General features: G+C 34.3%; 1 protein-coding gene across 2 annotated transcripts in view; it reads right to left on the reverse strand.

The window, feature by feature from the left end:
• SRP54 (signal recognition particle 54kDa) overlaps window positions 1-24,681 on the reverse strand; it is a 43,180-nt gene that overhangs the window by 3,584 nt on the left and 14,915 nt on the right. For both annotated transcript variants that reach the window (XM_004681942.2, XM_012724619.1), the window contains 12 exons: window positions 24,198-24,289; window positions 23,225-23,309; window positions 17,162-17,266; window positions 15,918-15,984; window positions 15,780-15,837; window positions 11,600-11,750; window positions 10,922-11,070; window positions 10,238-10,338; window positions 9,751-9,837; window positions 5,896-5,969; window positions 5,258-5,366; window positions 1,332-1,502 (listed from right to left, as the gene is read on the reverse strand). In XM_004681942.2, the coding sequence (XP_004681999.1) occupies window positions 1,332-1,502; window positions 5,258-5,366; window positions 5,896-5,969; window positions 9,751-9,837; window positions 10,238-10,338; window positions 10,922-11,070; window positions 11,600-11,750; window positions 15,780-15,837; window positions 15,918-15,984; window positions 17,162-17,266; window positions 23,225-23,309; window positions 24,198-24,289 (1,249 nt within the window). The remainder of the gene's footprint in view (window positions 1-1,331; window positions 1,503-5,257; window positions 5,367-5,895; window positions 5,970-9,750; window positions 9,838-10,237; window positions 10,339-10,921; window positions 11,071-11,599; window positions 11,751-15,779; window positions 15,838-15,917; window positions 15,985-17,161; window positions 17,267-23,224; window positions 23,310-24,197; window positions 24,290-24,681) is intronic.

The following is a 24,681-nucleotide window of genomic DNA, read 5'->3' on the forward strand; positions in this document are numbered from 1 at the left end:
CAGGCCTCTCCTAACCCACCCACTGCTCCCCTCAGCAGTGTACTTCATCAGTCGGCCTGTTCTGTTCCCCACTCTGTCTTTGGTAAATCCTCTCACTGCCCCTGCACCTCTGGCCTGTACCCCAGTTCTGTATGCATAAATAAATAAATCTTTAAAACAAAAAAGCAATGAAGTAAAAAAATTAATAAATGAATAAGGAACATTAGGGGTGATTCACTAAAAAATTCAAACCAGCAATTATATGAAGAAATGTTAAAATTAGTATTCTATAAAACACAATGAAAAATACAACTGACTAAGAAATTGCAATTATTAAATGATGAAATTTATCACTTACCGTTTATGATTGAAACAGACAAAATCACTGGCCTCATAGAAGACTACAGAAAAGTAATACTAGGACTGATACTGATCCTGATAGATATATAAGTGGATTAATCAGCCTGAATATCCAACAAAGTGGTATTATATTGAATAAATTATATTGAATTAATTTATCTTTAACTAAGGAAAAATTGTGGTACCTCTATCAGATATTACCACCAAATTGCAACCACCACCAACTTACCCATATTCTACCACTACAGACCTCTATGCCTCCTTTCCTCTTTATTCCTGTCCTAACCCCAATCCCAACCTCTTCCTACTTTGGTGCATAAATTCTATAGTCAGCTGTCAGGGATTAGTTTTTCAGCTTGTCTTTATTAATTGGGTAACTTTATATTGTACATATTAGTAATATATTAGTATTTATCTTTCTCCTTCTGACTAATCTCACTTAGCATTATCCTTCAAGCTCCATCTATGTTGCCACAAATGGCATGAGCTTATCTTTTTGATTGCTGTACAGTATTCCATTTTGTAAATATACCACATTTTCTTGATCCACTCATCTGTTCTGGAGAACTTAAAGACTATTTACATATAAATAAGTATATTTTAAAGAATATTTGACAATAAGGAAAATTAGTCATGATGTATCAGAACAACACTAGTAGTTATCATTATTTCATAGGATGCATGGGATTCATAATGGGAAATTAAAGTACTAGGAATTTAGATTTGTTTTTATATTTTCACATATTCTCTAAATTTTCTTTAATATGTATGCCATTTTTGTAAAAATAAAATCGTAATGTTTTTAAATTTTAGTATTTATTACCTTAAATCTGAAAACATAAATCATATCACATTATAAATTCTGGAAGCACCTGAATATAACATTAAATTAAACAATTTATTTTACAATACTAGAAGTACAATCTGGCTTTAAATTTTAGTTTCTCAACTTCTTTCTTTCTAGGTACTAATGGTTAGCTTGTTTTTCTTACCTTTGAAAAGTCCTTTGATACCGCCCATCTTTTTTACCATCTGTGCAAATTTGGTATATTGTGTCAAAAGTTCTTGAACATCTCTTGTTGACACACCTGATCCTCTTGCTACCCTTTGGATTCTTCCTGGTTGCTTACTAAAAACCTTGGCACCATCAGTACTATCAAGTTCTGTGAACAAAGGTCAATTACTCTCAATTACTACAATGAACATTTATCATTCAAAGCAATTGTGTGCAAATTTCTATTTACCCACAGAAAACCAAATATAATAGTTACATGTACTACCAGATTTAACAAATGTTATTATTTGCCATGTATGCATCTGATTTTTAAAAATTAAACTTTAGGGTCCTCCCTAAAGGTGGCGCAGCGGGTTAAAGCACAGTACAAAGAAGCTTAAACCACTTCCGCATGAGTTTGATCCCTGCCTGCCCCGGAAGAGATACACATGGCGCGGCAGACCTTTCCTGACCCGCCCGCTGCTCCCCTCAGCAGTGTACTTCGTGGATCTGCCTGTTCTGCTCCCCACTCTGTCTCTGGTGAAGCCTCTCACCGCCCCTGAGCCTCTGGCCTGTACCCCAGTTCTGTATGAATAAATAAATCCTTTAAATAAATAAACAAATAAACAAACAAACAAACAAACAAATAAATAAATAAAAATAAACTTTAATCCTTTCTGTAACATACAGAATTCCCTCCAGTAGAATACGAAAAGCCCTTCTTCTGACTTTAGTTTTATACAATCTCACCAATACTTTAGTAAAAATGTTTATTACATCTGCATTCTCTCTACAATATGCCTCAATCAGTGGTCATCTTGGTGCCACCTCAATATCTCCAGGAGAGAGGACCCATTTGATCTAAAGTAAAGAAATCTACGTCATTCTATTATATCAGTAATTATAAAAAATCTTTTCACATACTGAAATGAAGTATGTTTTCCTGGTACTGCTTCTACTCACATAAATGCATCCTTGTCAGCACAAAGAGTAAGACTTTCAAATGTTTAAGAACTGTCATGTCTCCTGCAAATTTTCTCAGGTAACTAATATTCAACTCTTTTGACTCTTCCTCTTATGTATGGTTTAGAACTCCGTTAATCATCATGATTTCCTAACTATATCTTCTAATTAGTCTGTATCCTCTAATTATATTGTTCAGAAGTGAGCTGAAGTTTGAGTACCAATGCAACACAAAGAGCATAGTGCCTCAAAATAAATTAACAGTTAAAATCTCTAGACCCATTTCATGAGTGCAACTTTTATACCACATCTTTACTATAAAATATTTAGGAAATTGGGGCCCTCCCTGGTGGTGCAGCAGGTTAAAGCACAGCACTGCAAGCGAGCCGCAGCAGCTTCATGCCAGTTTGATCCCCAGTGCCAGAGGTGATCCACATGGTGCAGCAGAACACTCCTGACCCACATCCTGCTGCTCCCCTCAGCAGTGTTTTTCATCCATCTGCCTGTTTTGCTCCCCACTCTGTCTCTGGTGAATCCTCTCATCACCCCTGGCCCTCTGGCCTGTACCCCAGTTCTGTGTGCATAAATAGATATATCTTAAAAAAGAGAGAGAGAAAAAAATATTTAGGAAATTGGACCTCCCTGGTGGCTTTAGGGTTAAGTCTCAGCACTACCATGGAAAAGGCCTAAGTTCAATCCCAGGGAGCTAACGCACATGACTCAGCAGACCTCTTCCATCTGGCCTACTGCTCCCCTCAGCAGTGTATTTCAGTAAATCTTTCCTGTTATGCTCCCTGTTTTGTCTCTGGTGAATCTTCGCCCCTACCCCCAACCCCTGTACCTCTGGCCTACACCCCAGTTCTTCTACACAAAAATAAAATATTAAAACAAATTTTAGGAAATATGTATCAGATTCTTCCAAGAGCTGAAACGGAGTGAGAAAAAGAAAATCAATTAATGACAGCACGTCATGGTAAACAACATGACAGCATTAAGAAACAGCAGAAGAAGGCATAATTTAAAGAAGATAGTCAGGAGGTCTCATGCTGGAGATTTTTCTTAATCAAATATTCATGAAGGACAAGAGAAAGTAGGGCCCTCCCTGGTGGCACAATGTATTATAGCACAGCACTGCAAAGCTGGCCACAGCCACTTCGGTATAAGTTCGATCCCTAGACAGGGAGGTAACCCATCTGGCATGGCAGGTCTCTCCTAACCCCCACTGCTCCCCTCAGCAGTATACTTCATCAGTCTGCCTGTTCTTCTCCCTACTCTGTCTCTGGTGAATCCTCTCACCACCCCTGCACCTCGGGCCTATACCCCAGTTCTGTATGTGTACATAAAGAAATCTTTAAAAAAAAAAGAGAGAGAGAGAAAGGAGTCAGTATAACATGGGTTCCAAGAATAAATGGAAATAGGTTTGTGTGGAAGGAACCAAGGAAGGTTAAAAGCTGAGAGAGATAAGAGGTTGCAAAAGTAGGTAAGGACAAGACTATATCAGAATTTGCTTGCTAGGATTAGAAGTTTGGGATTCATCATGAAAACAGTAAAGGGTAATAATATAATGGAAACCAAGGGGAAAAGGTGATCAACAATAGCCAATGTTGTAAAGGGCAAAGAAAAAAACTAAAAATTCTCCATTGGAGGAGGCTAGTAGGTTACTGGAAATTTTTGTAAGCTCTATCTCAGAGTAATGGTAGAGAAAAAAGTTAATTTCAGTAGTTTGCAAAGAATACTAGTCTTTTAAGAAGCTGGACTGGGGCTCTCCCTGGTGGCACAAGAGGTTAAGTACACCACTGTGGAGCTATCCACAGCCACTGCAGCATAGGTTCAATCCCTGCTAGGGTGGTGACCCACATGGTGTAGCAGACCTTCTGACCTACCCGCTGCTCTCCTCAGCAGTGTATTTCGAGCTGTCTGCCTATTCCCCACTCTGTCTCTAGTGAATCCTCTCACCCCCCACCCCAAACCTCTGGCCTGTAGTCTAGTTTTTGTATGCATAAATAAGCAAATCTTAGGGGAAAAAACACTTTGTTTTAAAAAAAAAGGTGGACTGAAAAGAGATGAGGAGTAAAATCATGAGGGAGAGATGCCCAGAAAGTATGAACTTGTGAATGTTTGTATCTGTATGCAGCAAGGGAGAATGGAGTGAGGAGTCAGTAGATAAGGATAGATTGAAAATAAAACATTTTATTGATGAATAAACATTGTTTAAAAAGTTTTATGTGTGGTTTGTGGCTGTCATAACCTTATAAGTAAGCTAGCCAAAGGTTTAGGAAATTCAATGACAAAAATCTGTATATGAGGTGAAGTAGCAATGTAAAAGAGCTGAAAATGGGTGATAAATGTTTGACATTATCTGCTGGGTGGGATAAGAAGGGGGCTAAATAACTGGAGAAAACATGAAGGAGCCAGAGTGTAGAAATGCTAATGGGCTGAAGACCAGACAAAGGACCTGGAAATTTAGGACACATGATGATACAGGAATATAGAGAAAGAGCAATATACCGCTGAGAAGATGGGAAGTGTAAGAGCTCAGACAAAATAAGTTGGTGAACATTGCTTAAACTATTCTGTATTCTCTTACAGAATCATATTGATGCATTAAGGATTTGAGAAGACTTTAAACCTACAAGCTTTTTTAACCCCAAATCCCTCACATTTATGTGATCACAGAATACCCCTGTTAAGTTATTTCTATGAACATCATGAAGAACTAGTTTTTTTTCTATGAAATACACCGAGAAGCACTATATTAGACATTTCTCTCAATGATAAATTCAACACAATAATCACAACCCTTTGACTAAGAGCTTCCAAGCAGCTACAAATCTACCTAACAATAACTTACAGTCTTAACTTTTCCCCCAGTTCTCCCACACATACACACACAAAAACAGTGAAACTCTAAATTTAGTGATATTCAGAACATTGTCTGAGTCAAGCAATGTGCCATCTTACCTTGATCATTCATACTATCCATTATGGTCATTAATTTCTTTAGCCTTGCCATTGACTCTTGTTCATTTCCTTTGCTCATAAAATCTGTCCCAAAACCAGGGATCATCCCCTGAAAATTTAAACATATTACTGATAATACTTTAAGATTAATTGTTCATATTGTTCAAATTTTAATTATTGGCTGAATTTTGACACTTCAGTCTTAAAATATTTATTTTTACCAAAATATTTTTTAAAATTAACTTTACTTACATGTGGTAAACAGAGAAAAGAAACAGATGAACTAAATAAAACAAAATTAGGAAAGGAGGAAGAGGTAGGTAAATCAGGAAAAAGGTGACAGCATCATGGTGAAGAACAGATTTGGACTTTTTTTTTTTAAAGAGCAAATACATATAATCTTTTTTTTTTTACAAAGTTTATTTTTACATCATTTTGCACATTTTTTTTTTCAGATTTGGACTTTTATCAGTGACCTTCATATAGCAGATAAATATTACTGATTTTCCAAGATGAACATCTGAAACTTATATAATGTTATAGTGCAATATTATTTCAATTAAAAAAAAACTAAGCACAATGACTCTTAGAAATTCTAGTGAAAAACAAAAGAAGACAGAAACTTCAGGATTACTCACCAAGATCTGACTGAAGGGGCCCATTTTCATGATATTTTGAAATTGTTCATACATGTCTCGCAATGTAAACTGACCTGAAATATGACATAAATAATACGAGTATAAAGAGAAAGAACCTTTGCATTTATTTGCATTCATTAAACCAGTATGTCCTTAATCATGGGTTCATCCCGAAGCACACTTACAAAGTACCAGGTCAGTAAGTATTTGCTTAGCTGTTACTATGTGCAAGATCACAAGATGCATAGAATCAAGACATACAGATCCTTCCTAGAGAAACCTACATTTTATCACAGAAAAATGGGACAGATACAAAGTCATAAGATACCTGAAAACAAAACATAAACTATACTTACTAGCATGACTGAAATTAAAAAGCTTAGTAACACTAAAAGTTAAAGAGGATACAAGCAAAACTGTATTAGTAGTAAGAATGTAAAATGGCAAAACACTTCAGGTTACTTGGGATTTCTTAAATAGTTTATCTGCCCATCAACAATAAATGGACGGACTGTGGATGAAATCAGCAATAAAAAGAACAAGCTATAGGTAAGTATAACTACATGAATAAGAATTTAAAAAATATGCTGAAAGAAACCAGATGGAAGATAAAAACATTTTAGGATTCCAACGACAGTAGGTATTTATTGGAAAGGAGAATAAGCAAACTTTCCAAAGTAATAAAAATTTTATAATTCCTCTGCACTAGTCAAAGTCATGGAATGATAGGTTTAGAAACTGAGTACTTCATTACAGATAAATTAACTTCAATTAAATGAAAAAAAAAAAAAGAAGAGGAATAAAACAAAGGATGAAGTATTTTCTATTTGTATCCTAAAGAAAAGGTATTTGGTTTTAGACATTCTTAATTAAGTATCAGTAAAATATTTTAATAGACATGCAGAATTAAACACCAGAAAAGGTTAAGCCGAAATACATATTTAGTCACTGCACTAAAGTGATAAAGCTATAATACAGAAAATACACAACTATGGAACCCAAGTGAAGACTGAAAATGAAAAAGGCAGGTAACACTGGTAAATACTGAAAACCAAAGGAAAAGGTAGCAACATTTGGGAATTAGAAGGCCCATGGTGACCTTAGAAAGTAATGTGAGCGGAAGAAGCAGAATGCAGAGATACAGGGGGAAGATACAGGAGTCAGTAATTAGACTTACTAGGAAAACAATGCTCAGTTTAGTGTAGTAGTGGAATCAGTTCTAAGGATATTCAAAATTAAAGAAAGATGGAAAAAAAAACTAGGCAATGGAGGATTGATTCATTAACAACAAATATTTACTAGAGAATTGCTAAGTACATGAAGCACTGTGAACATAAAAGATGAAGAGCACAGCTATGAACCTCACCTTCATCTCTGAGGAGGGGAGACAACAAGTATTTGTAAATAATACAACTACAGGATACAATGGAAACATATGGTAGAAGGTTCTATAGCCTAGGTATCACGTAAAATGTGCCTGAAGATTAAAAATTAAAGAGAAACCTGGTATATGACTAGGATTAGCTAGTTTAGCTGGAAAAAGGATGGTACAAACAAGAGAAAATATCCATCTAACAGGGACAAACCTAAAAAGGGCAAAGAATCAGAAATGAGACACAGAAATGTACATTTGAGAAACTGAAAGTGGTCTAGCATGACTGACACATAGAATGTTTAAAAAAGGGGGGAAAAACAGAAACAAACTGCTGAAACAAGACACAGCAGATGTGAGTTACATGGCAGGGTTATTTAAAAAAATTCTAAGGGTTAACGGGATGTCACTGAAGTATTTTTTAAAAAAGTTTTATTTATTTATTTATGCATACAAGAACTGGGGTACAGGCCAGAGATGTTGGGGGGGGGACAGTGAGAAAACTCACCAGAGACAGAGTGGGGAGCAGAACAGGCAGATCAACTGAAATACACTCCTGAGAGGAGCAGAAGGCGAGACAAGAGAGGTCTGCCATGCCATGTAGGTAAGCCCCCTGGCCAGAGATTAAACTGGTACTGCAGTGGCTGATAATAAGCTTTGTAGTACTAAGAATTAACCCATTGTGCCACCAGGGAGGCCCACCACTGAAATACTTTTTATATTTCAAGATTTATTTATTGATGCTTACAGAACCAAGGTACAGGCCAGAGGTGTGATGGGTGAGAGGATTCACCAGAGACAGAGTGGGATCAGAACAGGCAAATCTACTAAAATACAATGCTGAGGGGACCAGCGGGTGGGTCAGGAGGGGTCTGCACACCATGTGGGCAGCTCTTTGGCCAGGAATTGAACTCATGCTGCAGGGGTTTTGGAGAGATTCATAATGTGGTGCTTTAACCCATCACACCACCAGAGAGAGGCCTGAAGTATTTTTAAAAAGGTATTAATGGGGTCAGTTTGTCAGTTGTGAAAGATTTTGGCTATACTATATAAAATAGATCCAACGGAAAGAGTCCAAGGAGCAGATCCCATTAAAATACAAGAAACAGGCCCGCCCTGGTGGCGCAGCGGGTTAAAGCACAGCACTGAGAAGCTAAAGCCACTTCTGCATGGGTTCGATTCCCGCCTGCCCCAGAGGTGACCTCATAGCAGGGCAGAACTCTCCCGACCCGCCCACTGCTCCCCTCAGCAGTGTACTTAGTCGATCTGCCTGTTCTGCTCCCCACTCTGTCCCTGGTGAATTCTCTCACTCTCTGCATCTCTGGCTTGTACTCCAGTTCTGTATGAATAAATAAATAAATCTTTAAAAAAAAAAAAAAGACAAGAAACAATTTAGGGCAAGAGAAGAACTTATGTAATAAAGGGAAGTTGAAGAAAAGGAGATGGACTGGACATTTAGAAGGTAGAATAGTTAGAATTGATTGATTGAAAAGGTGTGGGTAGGCTGGGAAAGAGCTAGGAGTTGTTAATACCCAGGTATCTAATTCTGGCAGTAAGAGAAATGATGTTAACATTCATTAATGATAACAACAGGATGGGAGATTAAGATAAGAAGATAATAAGAATGTGTTGAATTTGAGATGTCTATGTAATATACAAGAATGGTCTAACAAACATGGATACATGTGTCTGAAGTGCCACAGAAAGAAGATGGCCTGGAATAACCCCTGGGAAACAGCATTTAAGAGAGGTATCTGATGAGATGAATAAGAAGGAGAAAAGAGAAAGAGAAGAAAGATGCCACAGAAATTAAGAGATAAAATAATTTTGAGAAAAACCAGAAATAATATAGACTGAGTGCTTATGTACTGGGCATATTATGTAAACTAGTTACTTTAACCTTCAGAATTCTGTGAATATGGTCCTTCTTACAAATAAGGAAATCAAGGTTAAGTAATTTGAAAAACTGGGGCTAAGAAATTTCAAAAAGTTACATAGCTAAAAATAGATAAGATACAATTCAGGTATGTTATATTTAAGAATCCAAACTCTTAACCACAATGACATCTCTCTAGCAATGATCTTTACTATGTGACTATTTGCAGTGTATTTAATCTCATCCTCTAAAAGTATTTTATTATATAAATTATTTTATACATAATATACAGACATTCATAAAATTTATAAGTTCAAAGGCTAGAAGAACATGTTCTTAGTTTTAATCATTTTATGTCAAAAAAAACGTATTTTAACCTTAAGATAATTTGATTAGAAAAAAGAAAGATTCTAGACTCTGTGACTGTTCAGATGTCTGAGATTTTAAACAATTTGTATATATAACCTAAAATAATAGACATCTGAAGAATTAACTTTATTAATTGATTTATATCAAAAAATAGTACCCTTATCAAAAATTCAAGGATAGAAATAATAAATCAAAGCAAAGACATCTGAGATTAAGTGCTTTTTTGCCACATTTATACCATGTTTCAACTTTTCTATAAGTGCTTCATTGTCATCCAACTTCAACTCGTTGACTTTATCTATCAATCCTTCAATGTCACCCATACCTATAAAACCCAAAAAAGAAAAAGTTAAAAACTAAGTAAAATACCCTGCATTTTGTTTTACAATATAAAACAAAAAAATCAAAGCCCTGTGAGGTAGGCAAGTCAGGCATTCCTACTATATCGATGAGAAAAACAAAGCTATAGAGGTTAAATAACAAAGCAAGGACTCCAGACCCAAGTTTAATTCCAAAATCCATGCTCTATAACAATACCATCTGGAGATACTATGAATTTTACTGCCACTAACACAACCACCTATTTCTATATTGTGCTGCTTTAAAGCTTTTCCAAAAATCTTTCCATCTCTGAGTTCATTATACAACTGTGACCATAGGAAACATAACCATCATTCTAATCCAATTTCTTGAAGATTATTCTAAATCATCACCACAATACATACCAAGAAGTTTGCTGATGAAAGGTTGTGTTTTGAAAGGCTCAAAGTCATCTATATGTTCCCCTGTGCCAATGAAAATAATTGGACTTTTTGTGGCAGCAACTCTATAATAAAAATAAAACATAATGTCAAAAAGGAAAACAAGTTCCCAGCAGATTCAACGTTAATTAGATGAAAGTATACAACTCTTTCCTCTAATTAAAATAGCCCTACATGGGGCCCTCCCTGGTGGCACAGCGGGTTAAAGCACTACACTAAGAAGCTAAAGCCACTTCCACATGAGTTCCATCTCCGCCTGCCCCAGAGGTGATCCACATGGCATGGCAGACCTCTCCTGACCCGCCCGCTGCTCCCCTCAGCAGTGTACTTCGTAGATCTGCCTGTTCTGCTCCCCACTCTGTCTCTGGTGAATCCTCTCACTGCCCCTGCACCTCTGGCCTGTACCCAGTTCTGTATCCATAAATAAATAAATCTTAAAAATAAATAAATAAATAAAAATTAAAAAAAAAATAAAATGGCCCTCCATCAGAGAGGATCCAAAATACTTTTTCTATAACAACTTCTCTTATGGAGCATATTAGGCAACTATTGGAATATGTTATAAAAGCTCTTTCTTATAAAATATCAACAAGAATGTTAAACATGGACAAAATCAAGGTACAGGACAATCATATTAGTGATACTTACGCACTAAGTGCACCACCTCCTTTTGCATGGCCATCAAGTTTTGTCACTATTACTGAGGCTACATCTACTTTATCTTTAAAAGCTTTAGCCTGGGCTTCACAAGCCTGCCCAATTGAGGCATCCATCACATAAACAATGTTATCAGGTTGCTAGAAAATTTAAATAGAAAAGATACATATTTTCATTGATTGTGGCAAACATCACCATTGGAAGATTAAAATAGAAACATATCTATAAATTGCTTCTTCTTCCCAAATTTTCATCACAATTTTAAAAAGACAATAAATGATGATTAATATTTTTAAGGACTTCATTTTTACAATCTTTCAACATTTATCTAAAATATTTTCAACTTAAATAATTTACAGAAAGAAATCCAACAATATTAAAGCTTCATTTTTACTATTTTTTTTTTCTTATATATACTAATAGAATGAGAAAGGAAATATTTTTGATACTTACTCATAAAAATTCATATTTAACATAGAGAAGATTAAGTCCTCATTATACAGATATAGGTGCCCAAAATAGAAATAATATATTTAAAATATGTTTTATAGGCAAAAAAAAATTTATATGGGCAGAATAAGAATAAATTTATATGGATCATAAATTTAATCAGCATTTGTAGTTAAATTAACCAAAGTCCTTATGTTTTTAAACTGAAAGCTAACTTACTATAGCATTAGCAACTTGAAGCATTTCTTCAAACAAGGAGTCTTCTTGTTTATGGCGGCCACTTGTATCAACAATAATAATTTCAAAATTTTCATTTTTGAATTTTTCCACTCCTTCAGAGGCAATGATAACAGGATCCATTTCTGTATAGCTATTTTACATGGACAAATGAGTTAGCAACAACAAAAACAGCAACATTTCCAAATACCAATAACTTGAAAATTTTAACTTTATTCTGAAAAACTCATAATGATCACAATTTTAATTTATAAGAATAAAATCAAATGAAAAATCTAACTTAGAAGCAGCACACAGTATCATTCAGTTTTCTAACCACAAAATCCTGTATGATTAGGCTGTATGTCTTTTCTAAATGTGGTGTTTCCCTCAAAAAAAATTTTTTTTATTTTATAACAGTTTATTTTACATCATTTTGTACATTTTTTTTTTCCATCTCAATTGTAATCCCTGTGGGTTTTCCATCACCAAGTCACCCGTGTGCCATCACCATAATCCCGTGCACTTCCCTCTCCACCCCACCCCCAGTTTTTGATTCCATTCCCCACTCCAATCCCACAAAATGTCTCTGGTATATGGCTGTTCATTATTGTTATTTTCTCGCCTGGTCCATTATACTCCTGCTATGAGTGAAACCATCTGGTATTTTTCTTTCTTTTTCTGGCTTATCTCACTAAGCATGATCTTTTCCAGCTCTATCCAAGTTGCTGCAAGTTGTGTTTCTCTTTTTTGGTTGCTGAGTAATATTCCATTGTATAAATGTACCACATCTTTTTTATCCAGTCATCTACTTTTGAGCATTTGGGCTGCTTCCATGTTTTTCCAATTGTAAATAAAGCAGCAATAAACATGGGGGTACAGGTATCTTTTTCAATCAGTGTTTTTGTGTCTTTTGGGTAGATAACTAGGAGTGGGATTGTTGGGTCATAGGAAGCTCCATGTTTAGCAGTTTTCCCTCAAAATTTTTTATATTCTTTTTAATAATTAAAATTAGGTTCCATGTTTCACACTTGTGTTTATATTTAACACTTTAGTAAGCATTTTATAAAACCATTAAATACTCTTATGAAGTATGACTATTCGGTTACACAGCATACCATCATGTTACTTACCAAATAAATCCCCTGTTTGGTCATTTAAGATTTTCCCTATTGCTTGGTATTAAATATATAGCCAATACAGAAAGTTCTTATTTATTTCTTTGAAACTATTTGGATCAAATGGTTTGAACACTTAGCCTTTTGTTTTTTAAAGTTTGATTTCATTACTATCTCACTGCATTTTCATAATATTCAAAAACATTTGTAAACTTGAAAGTCAAGCAATGAGATCATACTTTTTGATTAGTGGCAATGTTTTATACAAATAAATACTGTCAAGTGAAAGGACATACCATGTGAAAAATATTTCCCCCAAATTAACAACAAAAGCCAGGAATAAAATTAGTAAGAATATCATGAGGTTTAATTTAAAAATTGTTCTGCTTAAGGATATAAAAGTTTTTAACAAGAAGGCATAGCAGTTATCTAAATGACTACATGAATATAGTAAAAATATCAATTCTCCTCTAAACTAACTGATTTCAACATAATTCAAATCAAAATTCTAAGGAATATTTCTTTTTGAAACTTGATAAGGATTCTGAAACTTATACAGAAAAATAAGCAGATGAGAATAAGTTATTAAAAATGAAGATACTGATCTTCAATATGTTGGCAATTATAGAGATTTTCAATGTCGGCATTATGATAGAGATTTTTTACATATGATAAAGATACAATTAAAATAAAATTTACAAATGTACAAAAAACTGTGATCAAAGATATTCATAAAAGGGGACTGGCTTATTATGTACATTTACATAACGGAGTAGACAATGATGTCACCTAAGAAAGAATTACCCTAAACAGTATATAGTCAATTCCAAAATTATTAAGATATCTCTTTAACCAACTCTATAGATATATTTGCAATACAATTAAACACACTTTGTTAAGTGTTCACTTTGACGAGTTTTGACAAATTTAATGAGCCCATATAACCACAGCCACAGTATCAAGTTACAAAGCACTGTAAGATTCCATTCTAATTTAAAACAGTTCATATAAACTGTTCATTTGTATCTGTGTTCATTTGTATAGACATTGAGAATTGTACAAATGAATATACTAAAAACCGGTAATAGGGCAGTAAAATTATTAATGCTTCCCCTTTATCTTTAGAATTTTTAATTATATAAAATTACATTTATAAAATGATCTTTAAAATACAGGGCATATGAAAATATAATAAATCCCTGTATGTGCCAACCCAAATAAATGAAGATATTAACATGTATTCCAGATTTGTAAATTTAACTCTGGAGATATTGGTAGGCCCTCACCTGTCCCATTCCTTTTTCAGAGTAATAACAACCACTAATACTTGAGTTCAAATAGAGGATGTTTTTAAATTTGCGTGTACAAAGGAGAAGTATTAAGACTGATAAAATTTAATGGTCTGGATGGCATATCACTGCAAATTGTTCATCTTAAAGGTACATTATTTCTTGATTATTTAAACTTTTATTAAAAGTAGTTCTTATCCAAAAATAAAATTCCTAGCTTGGACAGTCATATGCAAATAAATGAAACTAGATCATCATTTAAGTCCACACACAAAATATAATTTAAAATGGATTAAAAATGGATTTAACCTGGTGGCACAACAGGTTAAAGAGCAGCACTGAGAAGCTAGCAGCAACCACTTCAACATGCGTTCCATCCCCAGCCACGGAGGTGGCAGACCTCTCCTGCCTCACCCACTGCTCTCCTTAGCAGTGTACTTTGTCATTCTGCCTGTTCTGCTCCCTACTATGTTGCTAGTGAATCCTTTCACCACTACCTCTGGCCCATATCCCAGTTCTGTATGCATAAATAAGTAAACCTTTTTAAAAAGTGGATTAAAAACTTTTAAGACCTGGCCCTCCCTGGTGGCGCAGCGGGTTAAAGCACAGCACTGAGAAGCTAAAGCCACATCCGTATGAGTTTGATTCCCGCCTGCCTCAGAGGTGACCACATGGCGTGGCAGACCTCTCCTGACCCGCCTGCTGCTCCCCTCAGCAGTGTACTTCGTCTATCTGCCTGTTCTGCTCCCCACTCTGTCTCTGGTGAATCCTCTCGCCACCCCTGAGTCTCTGGCCTGTACCCCAGTTCTGTATGCACAAATAAATAAATCTTTAAAAAAAAAAAAAACTTGTAAGACCTGAAACCATAAAATATATTTTCAAAAATATAAATGATAGACTCCTGGAGGTTAATTCAAAGACATATTTGGAGACTCAACACCAAAATGAAAGGAAAATAAATGCAAAATTAAACAAATGAACTATGTATCAAGCAAAAATGCTTTTGCACCTTAAAAGAAACTATCACAAAAACATAAAGGCAAACTTGGTAAGCACTGGGAGAAGATATTTTGCACATCACATGTGCAATAAGCGGTTAATTTCTAAAATATAAAGAGAACTCATACAACTCAACAACAACAAAAAATTAAACAACCCAATCAGAAAATGGGCTAACGACCTAAACAGCTATTGTTCTAACAACACATAGTGATGGCCTACAGGCACATGAAGAAATACTCAGTATCACTTATTATAAGGGAAATGCAAAAACAAAGCCGCAACGAAACATCACCTCAGCCCTGTAAGAATGACCTATATCAAAAAGAATGGAAACAACAGAAATTGGTAAAGGTGTGAAGAGAAAGGAACATTCACCTACTGTTGATGGAATGATGCATCATAGAAAGTAGCATGGAGATTCTGCTAACAAGTAAAAATGGAAATACCATTTGACCCTGCAATACTACCTCTAGAGATATACCCCCAAGTATACATGCCTCATCAAATAAACAATACGAATTAAGAAGAAGAAGGACGAAAGAAGGAAGACAGAATAAATATAGGTAGTTATAGAATAAATGATGTACATTCTGATTTATCAGGCTTGATGAGAAGAGTAATGTTATGGTAATAAAAGATAACAATTTGTTAATTACACCCCCACTTTGTTACAGAAAAGGTAAAAGATTTTTTAATGCCATCTGGCTGCATTTTAATAACGTGAGGCAGGTAAGATAAGGCACATGAGTATCAAAATAAAAACCAGAAACTCACCTTCCATAGAATGGAATTCTTGCTTTGGTAGCATTCTGCTTTAGTTGGTCAAAAGCTCCTACAACATAAAAAAATTCATGAATCCTCAAACTTGAAAATTAAAACTACAGAAAACAATTTTCAAGTTTCAATACATACCTGCTCTAAATGTGTCTGCACATATCAAACAGGTCTTCCATCCTTTCCTCTGGTAATAATATGCTAGCTGAGAAAGAAAAGTTAAACATATTATCAATAAATACAAATAATTAAACCTGTAATTTTTCTGCTTACTGTTATTTACTTAAGAAGCAAAAAATGCTCAAAGGTTAAACATATATCAATAAATACAAATAATTAAACATGTAATTTTTCTGCTTACTATTATTTACTTAAGAAGCAAAAAATACTCAAAGGTTAAACATATATCAATAAATACAAATAATTAAACATGTAATTTTTCAGCTTACTATTATTTACTTAAGAAGCAAAACTGCTCATTCTTCTAAATTTTTATTAAACTTTTTAATAGTGAATTTCCTAAACAGTTTAAATTGTCATATTCAATGAATATAAAATGATCAAACAAGTGACTAAAAAGTGTTAACTACTATTGTTAATAAAGTAAAAACAAGTAATAACATAACAGTCTAAAAAATAATTCTTTCCCTCCCCAAACTATAACACAGTTGAGTCTTCTGAAACAAAATCTAGCAATCAATTCTAGAAGGGTAACATAACAAATTAAAGTTTAGGATATGCAAAACAAAGATGCAAGCATACCTCAGAGACACTGTGAATTCAGTGTTAGATGACCATAATAAAGCTCAATAAAGTCAGATTAATTTTTTTTTTTTTTGTTTTCCAGCAGACAGAGAAGTTATCTTTACAACCTTTTAGGTGTGAAATAGCATTATGTCTAAAAATACAATGTACATACCTTAATTAAAAAAACACTTTACTACTAAAAATGCTAACCATCACCTGAGCCTTCAATGAGTTGTAATCCTTTTGCCACACATGCACAATTTGTAAAGAATTATCTTCAAAGCACAATAAAGCAAAGTGCAATAAAATGAGGTATGCTGATTTAGAATACTCTGAAAAGGAAGTCTTGCTTCAAAGTAGATATAGATGAATTTTCCATATTTTCTTCTTCAAAATCTCATACTCACTTCCTTAAAGGACAGGATCAATTTCAATGCCAAAAGAAATAGTATAGTTCTAGGAAGTCTACCATTCTCATTAAAAGCAATCAAAGATAAGATGCTTATCTTTGATGAGATGCTTTTTATCCTATACAAACCTATAAAACAAACATTCTAAAAAGTCTGGCTTTAACATAAAATTTGACTTATATAAACATCTTTTCCATAACTTTTAAAAAATTAAGTGTAACTTACCTTTGAACATGTAGTTGTTTTACCACTCCCTTGCAATCCAACAAACATAATCACATTCTGTTTTCCTTTAGTAGGTGTCCATGCTTTAACTCCAGGGTCTACAAGCTATATTCCAAGAATAAAATCAAGTAAGCATATACTTTCATTTAAAACCCCTCTCCTGACAATTTTTAAACTGTAAAAATAATTTAAGGGCATTTTTGATATAAGAGTTACCCGCAATCTTACCATTCTAACATGACTCTACAATTTCCCTTTGTAGACACATACTGAAATTTAAGAATCTAAAATAATGTACTGTGAAGCCATAAACAAACCTATTCTCTCAAACCAAATCAGAGGTAAGGATCTCAAAACAGTTTAGAAGCTGAGGTGTAAATAAAAAGTGATGCCAAATGTAAACCAAAGGAGCAATCTGTATCAACACTGCAGAAACAGAACATAAAATATACGTAAAGGACCAAAACCGAAGCTCAAAATATTTTAAAAAAGAGAAAAAAGCAAGTGATATTAACACAAGAAAAATCTCAGAATAAGGTCAGGACAGGACTCAAAGACAAAATTTTGCTGTTCCCAAAGGTTGGTAAACCAGAAGTTAAAGTTGAAGACTATAGGCCTAGATACCTGCTGTCATCAATTTCCTTGGTTCCTTGTTTTTATTATAGTTCTTCTAGCCTAGGTATTCCTGAGCTACCTCTTTATAGCTTATCAAGTTGACCACTATGGAAGAGTCAGAGACGTGAGACAAGACTAGTGCTGTGAGCACACAGTCTCCATGAAAGGCTCACCTTGGTCACAAGACCTGAATGACCACCTTGCTACAGCTGAATGGTGGTGAGCACCATGTTTGTGGAAACAGCAACACTAAATGAAGGTAAGCTAAACCCACTCTACTTGCTTTCTCAGAGAGTAAAATTCAATTCCTTTTTTCTTCGACCCCAGTCCTAAAACAAGGACCCCAGCACCTCAGAGTGTTTATCATGCCCAGAGAGGTCTCTCAAGAGTGCTCTTTCTTGCTTTTGCTGATCAGTAAGTGCTCTCACTGCTACCTATTCAGTACTTTTTTCAGTATTGACCAGAAAGGTATCAAGAGTCCTTTCCTGGAGGCAGCAAGGCCATTTGGTCTGTCCCTCTACTTTCCAATGGATCCAGCAGTGCTTTGCTCCCAGCTTCTCCAATGGTGTTGCTGGAAAGTGGTAGGGGCTTGAGGGACCTCTGTATCCTCTCCCTTGTGTGGTGACTATATTAATTTAATACTTTACTTACCTGATATATCCAAAATGTTATTATCATGACATGTAATATTTATTTTAAAATTAAATACTTTATATTCTTTTTCCCCATACTAGGTCTCCAAATTTGGCACATATTTCATGTTTACAGCACATCTCAATTTGACATAGACATATGTTGAGTACTCAATAACCGTATGTGGTGAATGGTTACCATATACCATAAAAATAGGGTAGCACCTATTTCTATGTTTAATTCAATACATTTATAAATTACAAATTACATGTGGAAGATTTTCCAAGTAATTCAAATGTTAAATTATCCAATTTCAACCACTGGTTGCTCTATAAAGTTCTCTACTTAGGGGCTAGTAGAAAATAAAGACCACTTTCATAATGGCAAATGGGAAATTAGGGTATATTTAAATTAATAAGCATGCTGCTTTTTGAAAGTTCATTTTAAAAAAATTCATTAGTCAGTAAGTTGTTTAGAGTTTGAAACATGTAAATGAGTAAATCCTCATTTAGTGTCAAAGATAGGTTCTTAGAAATTATTTTTTTAAGGGAAGGACTTTAAGTGAAGTATGTAAGTAAAGCATATCCTTAAGTATCATTATTTCATTTAATGTAGGTTGGGGTTGTTTTTTTCTCATCAATGTTACAAAGAATGACTTTGAACTAAACATTTAAAGACCAGTTGTTTCTCCATATGACAATAAGGCCATAATAGTTGTTAATATCTTAGATCAGAGTCTAGCAAATTATGTATAAAGTTTTAATGAAACACAACCACACTATTCACTTACTGCTTTTTTGCTATAGCAGCAGAACTGAATTGTTGCAACAAAAACCAAACGATCTGCCCAAAAACCTAAACTATACAGTTTAAGAAGTAGCTTGCTGAGTCCATGCTAGATGACATCATGAAACCCTTATAATACACAAAAGACCTGATTTTAAGTACAGGAATGTGGCAGAGAAGAGAGAAAAGAAAACAAATTTTGTTATCTTTTCCCCACACACAGGCCTTATGAAATACACAAAATCAATTTCCTGAATCCTGTTAGGAAACTGATTTTACCTTACATTCACCTCTATTTCCCTTTATCTGAGGACTGAACCTTTACAAACCTACTATGTGGAACATAGATGCTTTGCTGAAAAATGATTTTATAAATTCATTTTTTTTTGCAGTATCCATCATGTACCATAGAACAGTAGTGCTGATCTTTGTAGTCTCTGGACTCCTTTATAATCATCATAAATATAGTAAATATACATTATCACTGTTCTTTTGTGTAAAAATGGTATTTTATGAAAGAAGAAGCTGGGTCAGCTTTCCTCAAGACAAACATCAAATTTCTTTTTTTTTTTAACTTTTATATATATATATACACATACGTGTGTGTGTATATATGTGTGTGTGTGTGTGTGTGTGTGTATATATATAATAGTTTATTTTTACACATTTTGTGAATTTTTCCATCTCATTTGCAATCCCCTTGGGTTTCCCATCACCAAATCACCCATGTGCCATCACCACAGTCCGGTGCATTTTCCTCTCCTTGCTGTTTCTGATCCCATTCCCCACTCCACCCCCGTAAAATGTCTCTGGTATATAGCTGTTTATCATTATCATCATTTTCTTGCCTGTTCTGTTATATTCCTGCTATGAGAGAAACCACCCGGTATTTTTTCTTTTCTTTCTGGCTTATTTCACTAAGCATGATCTTTTCCAGCTCCATACATGTTGCTGTAAAAGACATGTGTTTCTCTTTTTTGGTTACTGAGTAATATTCCATTATGCATATGTACCACATCTTTTTAATCCAGTCATCTACTTTTGGGCCTTTGGGCTGTTTCCGTGTCTTTCCAATCGTGAATAAAGCAGCAGTAAACATGGGGGTGCAGGTATCTATCTGAATCAGTGTTTTTGTGTCTTTTGGGTAGATACCTAGGAGTGGGATTGCTGGGTCATAGGGAAGCTCCATGTTTAGCAGTTTGAGGAACCTCCAAACAGTTTTCCACAGTGGTTGTACTAGTTTGCATTCCCACCAGCAGTGCAGGAGAGTTCCTTTTTCTCTACATCCTCACCAACATTTGTTGTTGCTAGTTGTCTGAAGATGTGCCATTTTCACTGGGGTGAGGTGGTAGGTATCTCATTGTGGTTTTAATTTGCCTCTCCCTTATTACAAGTGACAAACATGAAATTTCTTTATTCAGCAAAAAAGGTTTCTTCCTATCTCATCTCAGAAAATCTTATAGAATGACCCAGCAATCCCACTCCTAGGCTATCTACCCAAAAGACATAAAAACACTGAATCAAAAAACACCTGCTCCCCCATGTTTATTGCTGCTTTATTCACAATTGGAACGACACAGAAACAACCCAAAGGCCCAAAAGTAAATGACTGGATTAAAAAGATGTGGTACATATACACAATGGAATATTACTCAGCAACCAAAAGAAATAAACACATGCCTTTTGCAGCAACATGGATGAAGCTGGAAAAGATTATGCTTAGTGAAATAAGCCAGAAAGAAAAGGAAAAATACCAATGGTTTCACTCATAGCAGGACTATAAAGGACTAGGGGAGAAAATAATAATAATGAAGAACTATATACCAGAGACATTTTGTGCAGGTGGAATGGGGAATGGGATTAAAAATGGAGGAAGGGAAGTGCACTGGACTATGGTGATGGCACACAGGTGATTTGCTGATGGGATAACAACTGAGATGGAAAAAGCCACAAAATGATATAAAAATTAACTATTATATCATTTTTTAAAAAATTTTATAGAAACCTAAAATTGGTCGCCTCTGCAGTGAGAGGTGACATAGCACTGGGTACCAGTGTGGGCCCACACATAGTTTTTATGAGAAAAATTTCCTGGACTGGTAAATCAAATTAATTAAGAGAACACTTTGGAACAGTTTGGCCATGGATGAAAGTGATCTCTTTTGACAGAGAGACTGGCTTTCACAGAGGTATGGGATGGATTCAGTTTTCTTCAGAAGACTAACTTCATAAGAACTACAACAGGAAAATCATGTTACAGATAGAGTAAAGCTCCATATTCAAGTTCAAAGAACAAAAGTTTTGCAGGAGATCAAACACATAATGAAGAGAAAGATTTCTACAACTATTAATTGCCTATTAAATAAAGCAAACAAAATGAATATATATATATGTGTATATATATATATATATATAAAATCTTATAGAACATGTATACTCAAGGGTCAAAATAGAGTACAACTGGTAATACTATTCTATCAAAGGCATTGAGGGAAAGTGGATATTTTTACAGTAAGTGTGTAGTAGTAATAAATACAGTAACTACTAACATTGTTTGGCCCCACTGCCTGCTTTCATGCTAGGGATGTTTACCCAATGGTTTTATCTACCACTGCTTTTTCGCTATTGGATTATTAATATAGTAAAGCGAGTGTTGAGGTAATTATTGTTTTAGTATTATTTTACTAAACTGCTCTAAAACATTTGCTTCTGAGTATGAGGGCTGGTCTTATTCATCTGTTATCAGCAGTATTTAGCTAAAATAAGGCAGATACCCAATAAAGGTTCCTTATAAAAAAAAATTGATGCTCCAGGATTGTCTACAGATGCCAACATCTACAAATAAAGATTTTTAATTCACCCTGTGCTAACTTTAAGCACCAAGTGAAAAGCAATCTGGAACTAGTAGTTCTATATAAAGAATTTAGATATAAAACTTGCAGTTGAAAAAAGTGAGATTGCTTTTTTCAACTACAATGTGAAGAAGTATGACTAGATAATTTCTCTGATACCTGGTATATCTATATATTTTTCAAATTAGTCTACAAGATAAAGCTAAAAACTATAGCCATCTGAGATACCAGAGTTCTTCAAAATACCAATCAACTCTGTATGGAACCAAAAGAGTAAATGAAACCATTCATACAATGTAGGGAAAAATACTAGATTATTGGTAAACAAGTGCTATTCTGAAGAAATAAATTTTTAGTACCTCTTTCCTTTTTCCTCCATTACCATTAGATTCATATATGCTTTTTAAAGCTCTACAATTTTCATTCATAGCTTTCATAACAGTAACAATAATATCAGATCTAAGGACAACAGACTGTAATTACTACTTACTAATAAAACACTAATTCAAAACTTTCAGAACCCAAGTAAAAGTTGGAATATTAGACCTTTTCTGAGAGGAAGATGTACACCATGAATAATACAGAAAAGAACACTTTACAAGAATAATCTTCTGGGATCTTTTGGTGGCACAAAGGGTTAAGCCTCAGCACTATCAATCTATCACCATCCACTGCAGCATGAGTTAGATCCCCAACCAGAGAGCTAACTCACATGGTGCACCAGAAATCTTGTCTGCCCATTACTCCCCTTAGCAGTATATTTCAGTCAATCTGCGTTTTCTGTTCCTCACTGTGTTTCTGGTAAATCTTCTCAACCCCCATACTGTTCGCACACCCCCCAGCATAAATAATTACTTTTTTAAAAAAATTATCTTCTGCATAAAAGTAGGACCTTCAATTAGCAATACTTGATATTAAGAGGATAAACTTAGAGTGGACCTTCTATTAATCTGTAATAAGGTTTTACTTTTTTGTAAAACTTAGCTTTCACCTTTTTTTGTAAGAAGAGTTGTACCTGTACTCAGAAATTTATATTCAGAAAAATCTATAGTAAAATCATTTAATTAATACCTCTGATATAGATGCTATTCTATGAAAACAAAGTGCTTTGAAAAAGTGTTCCTGTTTTTAATGTACTGAGCCATAGGAAATCATAAAATGTTTTATACACTTTTACCTTCACAAGTTCTTTAAATACAGCATGCTGAATCATTTTTCTTTTGTTTAGACCAGATGCCATCTCTTCCAGATCAATAGCAGACCTTCATGATAGTGGTATGGAGGGAGGAGGAAGAAAAGCCAGTTAAATACCCTTTGAAAAACAGCTTCAGCACCAAAATATGTAAGAATATTCAATATCAACAGTGTTTTATCTAACAGGAATATAATTACTACAGATGTGTAAGTCTATACCATAATAATTTATGAAATATTAGCATTAAGATTGGTTAGTTTTTCAAGGTTTTTTTTCCCCCACTCTAAACATTTGTCCTAATGATTTTATTTCTTTTTCTAGCAGCTTATATACTTTAAATATTGTTATACTATATCTCATATGAAATGCTTAAAGGCTGTTCTGTTATTACCCAGTTTGACAGTATAAAAAGGAGGGATAGCCTGAGCAAGACAAGGATTCAAGCAACTAACTGAGGTTCCTGTATTATTCTATACGCCCTGCCCTAGTCAGTGCCTCTCCCAATAAACACAAAAACTGAGACCACACACATCACTCCTTGAATCATTCAAGTATGAAAGGAGAAACAAAGGGGAGGGCAAAAAAGAATACAATTCTCCAATAATGAAGGATTCTGATTAATATCATCTTAACTTTGAAGAAGATAAAATGACACTGCTTTTCTATAAAGAATTTGAATTGTTAAGTTTTTCATACTAAAATACTACATAGTTTATGATTAAATCCATCCAAATAAAGGAGTAGTAAAATGGAAAGAAATCCATAACCAAATGAAAGCCACGTTTCCTTATTCTTTGAACTGTCATTATAGAACCATACATGCACTCTTTCAACATATGAATTTCATTCTTTTCCAGTGCTATATAGCAGAAATGTTTCATCATATAGCAGGCTTTTCTAGTTAGCTCAAGTCTACTAAATTCTGCTTGTTATTTACCTGATAGATTTTACTTACTTCACATTTTCTCTTAATTGCTTCACTAGTTTAATATTAACATCTGCTTCCAATAACGCTGTACATACTTCTTTTAGCATAGCATTTAATACCTGTGAATTGATAAATAAAATGTCCAGTGTATCATTTCAATCGCAGTAAAAAAAGGTGATCAGTCATTCTAAACTACTATAGCCTAATAAAAACAATCCTACACTATTGGGGAGACAATATTTTTCAGTTAATCTTAGAGAGAAAATCTTATTAAATGTCTAGCCATTCTGTTAAAACAAAACATTCCATTTAATTTTATCCAACAAATACAAATTACCGTAATTTTATTTCTATATTAAAGAAATAATGTAAAGACAATATAAAAAAACAAAGAAGTTTGCTATCAAAGTATTCTATGGCATCAACCAGCTCCTGTTGCTGATATATTAGCAGTTTAATTCATAATATCTACTTAACTGCACTACCATGAAGAAAATGTGACCAAAAGAGT

This window comes from Condylura cristata, unplaced genomic scaffold (genome assembly GCF_000260355.1).
Source record: "Condylura cristata isolate star-nosed mole 26May11 unplaced genomic scaffold, ConCri1.0 scaffold00013, whole genome shotgun sequence".
NCBI lineage: Eukaryota > Metazoa > Chordata > Mammalia > Eulipotyphla > Talpidae > Condylura > Condylura cristata.